This window comes from Alligator sinensis, unplaced genomic scaffold, assembly GCF_000455745.1.
Source record: "Alligator sinensis unplaced genomic scaffold, ASM45574v1 scaffold617_1, whole genome shotgun sequence".
NCBI lineage: Eukaryota > Metazoa > Chordata > Crocodylia > Alligatoridae > Alligator > Alligator sinensis.
In genome coordinates, this window is record NW_005842291.1 from 1,114,633 (window position 1) to 1,123,703 (window position 9,071).

Genomic DNA, 9,071 nt, shown 5'->3' on the forward strand with positions numbered 1-9,071 from the left:
TGAATATTTACTAAAATAAAAATTATTCATTCAAGCTGACTTTCCTTGCAAAAGAAGAAAAAAAAAAGCTAGATTTTAGGGCTGACAAACTTAAAAAAATTAATCACAATTAATTGTGAGATTAAAAAATATAGCCACAATTAATCACAATTTTAATTGCACAGCTAAGCAACAGTCAGCACCCCCGACCCAACAGCCCAGAGCCTGTGTACCCTGTGGCTCCTCCCAACTACCACCAACAGTGCACAGCCCCAGCCTCGACCCCAGCCTGCTCTGTGCCCACTCCAGACTCTCCCTGGCCGGAGCAGACCAACTGGAACCTGTGCGAGCAGCCCTGACCCCAGCCAGCCTCATGCCTGCTCTAGATTCACTTGCCCATGTTGAGAAGCGGCAGTAGCCAGGCAGAGACTGCTGCTCAGCACCAAGGAAAAGTGGCTCCTGCCCCTGACCGCTGCCAGGCTTATCTTGCTGCAGCCACCCTGAGCCTATACCCGGGTTGCCCTTCTGCTCCTTGGATGGCCCAGAGGCAGGGTTGACAGCAGAGTAGAGGAGTCATAGGGAAGCCTGGGCATGGGCTCTGTGTGGCTGCAGCAAGAAGGGCCCAGCAGCAGTGAGGGAGACGGGCCACTTTTCCCTTATGCGGAGTAGCTGCCACTGCTCAGTATGAGCGGGTGAGTCTGGAGCAGGTGCATTGTGGCCTGGGGTCAGGGCTGTGCACACAGGTTCCAGCTGGTCCAGAGCTGGTCCTCTGTGCTGGTCAAAACAATGTGTGCAATTAACGCAATTAAAAAAAAAATTAACATTAATTTGTTTTTGTGTTAATCACGTAAGTTAAGTGTGATTAACTGACAGCTCAAAGGTTTACTAATGTGAGTATCTGTCTTAACAGATCAAAGCCTAAGACACTCAACTTCAGGCCTAACAATGTACATTATATCCTGTCTCTAGAAATTACTAAAGAAAATTTGAACAGATTAGTTGAGAAAGGCCCAGAGGGCAAATAGAATCTGCTACACATCAGTTGAATTTAACTTCATACAGCTTGAATATTGTTTCATTGCACCCTTTGGCGAGAATTTACTAGCATATCTTAGGTTATTCTCATTATAATTGTATAAAATTAGTTCAGTCAGTTCCTCTTCCTGTAGTATCATTTGTTCATCTTTGAATTGTTAGTATAGCTCCAAAGGTGTATATTGCCTTTTGATGTGAACTATCAGGGTAATATTTCTGGAGAAGAATGTGTTTTATCAGAAGTTTTATCCTCCCTGGCATCCACCATCAAAGAACCCTAGCCTTTTTAGTGTCTCCTGGTATGGCAAGTGATCTATATCCCTGATCACCTTGGTTTACCTTCTCTGTACGTCTTCTTATTCTACTACATCCTTTTTGAGATGTGGAGGCCAGAATTGCATACAGTATTCAAGATGGTGGTATACCTTGGATTTCTGTATGGTGGCACGACCTTTTTGTTTTCAGTGGTGCCCATGACCTTTTGTTTTCAATGGTTTTTTAATGGTGCCCAACATTTCATTAGCTGTTTTTGGTCACTGCTGCATATTGAGCTGATGTTTTCAGCAAACTATCTGCAGTGACTCTAAGACTCAGGTCTTTCTCTTGAGTCATAATAACTAGGTCAGAACCCAGCATTGTGTATGTGTAATTGAGGTTAGTTTCCCGTATGTGAAGTACCTTGCACTTGTGCACCTTCAAGTTCATGTGTCATTTTTTGCCCACTCACTTAGTTTAGTGAGATCATTGTGTAGTTCTCCTCTGTCAGATTGGGATTTGACTATTCAGAATAATTTAATATCATCTGCAAATTTGGAGCTTGCACTAATGATCCATGAGTCAACCTCCTTGGTGTATGTATCCATGGTTTATTATTATTGGTTATCTGTATACCTGTGCTAATATAAATAGTCTGTCATGATAGGAATTTCCATTGCTAACTTGCTTTTTTGTGTAGAAGTCTTTTTGGTCAAATAAAATGCATACATCAATTAAAGAGAAATGTAAATATAGATATTCCCTGTTTATGGCTATAATAGAATTTTTAGAGGAGGCTATTAAATCAAGTTACTGTAACAACTGCTGAAGGTTGCCATTTCATTCATTGCCATTGAATTTACTATCAGACCAGTGCAGCCATAGTCCCTTTTCAGGATTACTTAAGTGCTCTGAAAAATAAATTACAGTTCATAGGTCCTCTGTCTTTTCACACATTCTTAATAGTAGTTAAACTAGGTCTGTTTTTAGATTTACTTTGCAAGGTATTGAAATTAGGTTAGATGTTCCAAATATATTTTTAAAATAGCAATAAAATATGAGTTCCTCCTCTTCCTAAACCAACAGTGAATTGGATAAATAGGATTTCCTACCTATGAATTTGGAATGGGTTTTTCAAAGCAAGCTACTCGAGTGTAAACGTTGTCTGTGGATAGACAAACCTCATATAGTATGGGATTTCATTAGCCTCACTATTTTGGGGCTTTGCAGAAGTCATAGGAATTATTCAAAACCTTATTAAAAGATGCGGGGGAGCGTCTGAGCTTGTGTTACAGTATATACACCAGGAAAGGAACGGCTGTGAAAGTTAACCTGTCTTTATAGAAACAACTAATACTTGTATGTTTCCTTTTGTTTCATGTTCGTTTTCCCCATCTCCATTGCTTATCCCATCTCTGTCTTCTCATTCTATCAGCTGCCTGCTTTATTTTCACTTTAGAATTCTAGAGCCCATTGCCACAGGATGTGGCTGAGACCAAAGACTTAGCAAGGTTCCAAAAAGGGTTGCCATTTATAATAATACTAACACATTTTGGAAAGGATATTAATTTCAGGCTTCAGGGTTAAAACCTGTGGATCGGGTTGAAATCTAATGAAGCCTGAGATTGCTCCATGTCTGCCTTTCAAGGTATTTACACCTTCTATTGAAGCATCTGGTACTAGCCAATCTCTTAGAAAAGATCAGGACTAGATGGATCTCAAGTCTGATCTGATGGGTTATTTCTATGCATGATCACCTTCTTTTCTTACAGTCTTCTCTATAATAATTTAGAATCAAACTTTTGAACCTGCCTTGTGTAAGTGGGTTTAAGATTAAACAAAATGACTTTGACTCTCCCTATTAACATGATATAATTTTCTTACGTATTACTTGGAATATATATTCTTTTCTAGAGGAAATGTTGTATTGCTTATGCAATTCAAGTAATGTGAGAAATGTATTTTCTTTTTTGTAGTTAATTACAAGTCATACACTATAATGTCTTTCAGTAAATAGTAGACTGAGAGTGGTTGAAATTAATTCTGAAATCTTTCCTGACAAGGTATTCCTTTACAAAAGTTCTTTTATCCAGATAAAAAATGCATGTATGACAAACTTTCAAGTTTCTTCCCTGCTTTCTTTTTTCTAGTGACCTCAGTGAAAATCAGATTCAGGCAATTCCCAGAAAGGCTTTCCGTGGAGCTGTAGATATTAAAAATCTGTAAGTATTTTGCTATTAACTGTGATTTGTTATTTCTGTTTTACCTAGACTATTTCTTTCAATTGTATCAGATATTTTCCTCTTATGCATTTTATACCAGTTGTTTAGAAAGTCTCTGCCTAAAAGTAAAGAGTTTTATAATTGTTTTAACATAATTTGAATATCATAGAATTGTCTGCCACCAAATTCAAGAGATTAAGAAAGGAGTAAGGACTAAAAGACAGTATAATCCTTTGCTTATACAAACTAGGTTTAATGTCTGCTCTCCTGGCCACTGCTTTGCTCAGAAATTTGAACATGATCTGTCTTCTGTGGCCAAAGACGACCATTGTTTCCTGGTAAAAAAATATTCTGCCTGGGCTCTTGGAGCTGACTCTTGTTTAATGCTTTAAAAGAAAGAGAAAGAGGGTATAGTTACACATTACAATTAACACATGTTAACTTTAAGGAATGTTAGTTGTGTTAAAGTTAGCACACGCTGTGAACAGTGGTACATTCAAGGTTAATACCAGGGTGCAGTGATCTGATCTGCCATAAAGGGCTGGCAAGCAGGGGCATGGCAGGGAGCTGCCAAACTGACTCTATGCCTTTTCCACTCCCCTGCTTTTAATGGCAGTGTAGGTCCTTGGAGTGGGCTGTATCCCACATAGAGTTCCCACGTGCGCAGGCTGGGTTTCCTCAGCTTGGGCCTGCCAGTACCCTGCTGCACCAAATTGGGCCCACTGCCCCAGATGTGCCTCACTCATCCCAGATCCCTGCTAACCTGTCCCTCTTCCCTCCCTCCCCACCCACCCCCAGCAGCTCCCTTCTCACCAGGGGCTGCTAGAGTTGTTTCAGGGAAGCAGAAAGGGAAAGGGAACCTACATGCCACCGCTTTTCTCTGGGATGGCTCAGCCTGGAAGGTGGCAGTGGAGCCAGCATTGGGTGGAAGGGCAGGCAGGTTCCCATTCCCTGCCTGCTTCCCTGGGACAGCACTGGCAGTGACAGGTGTGCAGCAAGCTGGGAAACACTGGGCAGGGAGAGCCCCAGGAAGGGGGAGGGGGAAAAGGTAGGGAGGAAACTCTGGGAACAGGGAGGGTCCTTCAGGGGCAGGGAGGATTTCCAGGGATAGGGTTAGCTCAGGATGGAAGTGGGGGGAAGGTTTCTTACCTTTCAGGCTTCCTAGATGCCACTGTCACTTTGGGGGAACTAAGAGCTTCCACCTGGGAATGGCTGGGAGCCATCCCTCCTGCAGTGCTGGAAGCCTCCTGGAATGCAACAGCCAAGGCATGGGGGAGCAGTGAAGGAGCGACCAACCCTGCCTGTGCAAGGCTGTACTGAGCCTAGGAACATGCAGGGAACACTCCCCTTCCCACCCCACTCAGCACTGGGAAGCAGCCAGAGGTGCATGTTGGGAACCCATGTAATCACCCCACCACCACTCAAGTGGGTGTATGTTGTGCAGTGAGTGTGTGTTGTGTTGTGTGTGTGGTCTCTGCCCACCCTAGCAGCCCAGCAGCTCCTCTCCTCTTTCCCCCATTTGGCCTGCTCAGCTCCCCCTTCGTCTGCAGCCTGGAAGCTCCTCTTCCCCGCTCATCAGTTGCTGCTCTACTCTCTAAATTGTTGGGGGACATTGGTGTCCAGGACAGATAGTCCCCCTGGGAGCTGTGCCTGCCCAGATATGGAGGCCTGTGAAGTGAGCATTTGGCCTCCCCTGAACAATTAAAAATTAGGCCAAGTCAAGCTGGTTAACAGAGCTCAAAAAAATTGTCGTGTCAAATTGACCAACTTTAAGATGCCTTAAGGGTTAAGCATGAATATGTGTGATCCCACACTTTTGAAAGAGTCTTTAACAAGGTTTAATTGTACCTTCTAATATCACCCAGAGATCAAGTTCTCTAAAATCTGTTTCTTTCATACAGTTCTGCTTTTGTTGTGAAAAGATGTCTTTTATGCAGGAAAGGTGTCCTTCTTTCTTAAGATGTGGTGACTTTAGAATTCACGTTAAAGTCTTAAAGTTTTTATAGTTTCTAACAGTGGAATTTTCTTGTACCTAAAAACAAGTGACTTCCGAAGTAGCCATTTGCTAGTTCAAAGTGAAGAAATTGCATTCAACTCTACTATAGGCAGTAACAGTGAGAGTTTAGCAAGTACAACCTTTCAGAAGCCTCTAGTGCTTTCCCCAAAGGACTCTGTTTTCATTTTTCCTCATTTTTTTCTTGTCTATATCAAAGACAGTTGCAACAAATAGTTTCTAGGAAGAAATCTTTCTTAAATTAGATTGAGAAAAGCTTGAAAAGCAAAGGAGGCAATGTGCTGAGCACTATATATCTTATTATAAGAGTGCCTCTGATGTAGAAGAGAAATGCTTACTTGTGTGAGATGAATCTGTAGCTTCCTGCACCTGGTGTCAGGCCAGCAAATCAAATAGGCCTGTTCTGTAAGAGCTACAATTTCAAAAGCTGTATTAGACTACTTAAAGAGATTTGGCTATTAGACTCCTGACCTAGTAGCCATCCCCACCAGGTTCTGCTCAATCATTGTCTCATTGTGGTAATATCTATTACTATTTTTTTATTTAAGAGCATCAAGCTCATGCTATTTCTGGTAGTAGTCCATTTCTTGTCACAGTGTCCTTAACTACAGGTACTACAGGTACATACATAGGAAAGCATTATTTCAGAGGGAAAATTAGCATTTATTTTTTATGGGGGATAAATGAAATTTGTGAAGTGATTTCTTCACTCAAGCCATTTTCATTGAGCTGAAAACAAAGTCTGTTACTGAGTCCTGTAAAAGATGCCAGGTATTTTAAAGGAGAGAACATAGCCTTTTTGTTCCAATTCTGTATTAATGTGCTTTTATATTTAAAGAAGAACATGAACCTTGCTGTTTTACTCCACCACAAACTAAAATTAATCTCGATATTGATGTGCCCAATATGTGTGAATGGTATGCAGAATTTTTTTTTTTTTGTATCTTTAAATTGACATTTTAGGGCTCTTTTCCCCAAACTGATCCTATCATCATTTCAGGGCTAAGAAATTTGTTATTACCAGCAGAGGGCAATACTTCTCTGAATGATACTTTGCTTTAAAAAAATATGGCACTAAAAAGGAACTTTGAATAATATTGAATCTAAAAGTATCAATGAAAATTGTATAATGTTATGATAAGATTTAAGAACGACAGAAAAATCTTTACCTATTGTGATTCAGCCTCCAATTCCCTTCATGACATGGCACAGGATTACATGTTAGCTTCAGCTGTAGCAAGGTATGTGGTCCGCTCTGGTTATCTCCCAGTTTGGTTGAAGGTTGGGTATCCATATCACATCTAACTGTTATGTATATACCAAAAACTTGATTGTTCAAAGCCTACTTTCTTTGGAGGATAATGCAAGCACAGTTATTAGAAAGGTCCTAACAGTATTAAAAAGTCCAGATCTCTTTTATTGTGTCAAAAGCTTTTAAATATCAGAATGAATGCAACATTTCTTTTCTTTCTTCTTTGTGGTCCCAAGAAGCACCTGTTTGGAGGTCTTTTTGGCCCACTATCACACAGACATATAAACATGTTTCCAATAGGGTTACCTAGCAAGCAAATATTAGCCTACCTTGCCCATCTCCTAATTACTGTATTGAGAGGTTTGGGTATAAAGTAAGGTGATATGTGAGTACTAGCAGTGAGTCAGCTAAGACACTAGCACAGAACTTACACAACTAAATCTTGTTTCCAGAAAACGAATGCTCTTAGCACGTTTCCACAGGTTCAAGAAAGTGAGGCAGGACTTTTTAAACCACAGTCTCCCAGTTCCTAACCATAGGAGTCAAGAGGCAGTTGACAAATACTGTATTTAGAAAGATGTGAAAGATTAACTCACATTGCAAACAAAAGATGTTACAACATAAAGCACTTAATCTATTTTTGTTCATAAATTCAGAGTGATTATCTAATATCCACACACCAAAATATTTGTATGGCCTTACTGATATTTGTTCTTAACAAAATGTAAGGTTTATTCTAATCTCTGTATGGTATGTTTGCTATTCTTTGACCAGCCCCTTAAGAATGTGTACTGAAATGATGAAGCAGCAGATGTAAGGAATAAAGGCAGAGTAGGTGATCCTGGACAGCTGGCTAATTTAAATGCCATTACTAACAGCATAGGCTACCTAGGATATAGTATAAAATCTACAATCCATGACCATCAAGCATGCTAGCACTTTAACTCTGAGCCCAAAGATTGAACAACAAGGGAAGAATTTCAATGCAGTTGAAGAACATTCCTCCAATCTGCTGCAAGCAAAATAAATGAAAAGTTTTTAGTTAGGTCAGCTAGATGAGACTACTTCCTTAAAGAAGGAGGCTGCAATTCCCAGGTTTTCTTTTTTCTTTCTTCTTTTTTTTGCCTGGAAGTTAGTTCAGGATATACTCCAAAGCCACTTTGCTGTTTCTATAAAGGTATTCAGTTTCTATCAAACATGGAAAAGATTGTCCTTATCAAAATATTCTCTTGGATGTCACCCATTTCAGAGGACATAAGAAAGCCAGAATAGGCAGTGGATTGTGATGGATGCCATCTCTTGGGATAGGCTGGTCACTTGCATTTCCAATTAATCCATTAAATCTGGCGAGGTCAGAGCTTGTCTTCACTTAAACTTCTTAGAAGCAAAAGTAATTCAAAGGGCTCTGAACAAGTTTCATCAGATTCTGGAAGTTTATCTCAGAGACAGTTCCACAATTCTGTAGTAAAGACAGATATCCCCTGTTATAATTACAAGGTGGAAAAGCAATAATATTGGATAATACTACATGGTCACTCTTCACAAATGCTGACTCTTTAGTGTCAACTGCATCATCTTGAATAAGCAAACAAGCTGCACTGCCATAAGGAAGGAACTGCCAAAAGTTCCGTAGTGGGCCAGAAAGAATTTCACATAAAAATATATTTTTCCTGTCTGGCAAGACCAGCCTAATACCTTATAATTTCATCAGACAGACACTTATGTCCAGGAAATGGCTGCTGCATCCTAATTTGCTGATAAAAGGGATAGCAGATGCCAGAGATGGCTTTATTAGCACAACATATGAGTCACCAACTACTTGGTCTTCTCTTGCATTTTTGATGAACCAAGTTCTCTGAAAGGCAAAGAATGACTGGGCATAATCTATGCTAGTCCCCTCAAACTGTTCTCCCCATTCCTCACATGTTCTCAGTTGAAACAACACCTGCTGCTTCTCTGTAAAGTCTAAATTTCCCATGTGATGGGCACTTCCCTCACCTAGATGTAGACAAATTGCCATCTATTTTTTTGCTGATTGGGTTCCTTTAAAATCCCTGTGGCCAGATCAAAAGGAAAAAGGGACGTAGTCACTAAATTCCTAAACAACTTAATTTTTACCTTAAAGTTTCCTAGGCAAGTTGAGCTTTGCATCTAGGCTTTACCTTGGGTACCTCACTGTTTATAAAGATAAGTAGTTTGTTGCACACTGATGTCCCATTAGGATCCAGAAATTAAGGATTCATAGATTCATAGATGTTAGGGTTAGAAGGGACCTCAATAGATCATTGAGTCCGACCCCCTGCATAGGCAGGAA

The 9,071-nt window shown here is 40.3% G+C and overlaps 1 protein-coding gene across 1 annotated transcript in view; it reads left to right on the forward strand.

Annotated features, from left to right (window-relative positions):
• SLIT2 (slit guidance ligand 2) overlaps nucleotides 1–9,071 on the forward strand; it is a 469,229-nt gene that overhangs the window by 282,264 nt on the left and 177,894 nt on the right. The window contains exon 5 of the mRNA XM_025209503.1: nucleotides 3,420–3,491. Coding sequence (XP_025065288.1) covers nucleotides 3,420–3,491 — 72 coding nt within the window. The remainder of the gene's footprint in view (nucleotides 1–3,419; nucleotides 3,492–9,071) is intronic.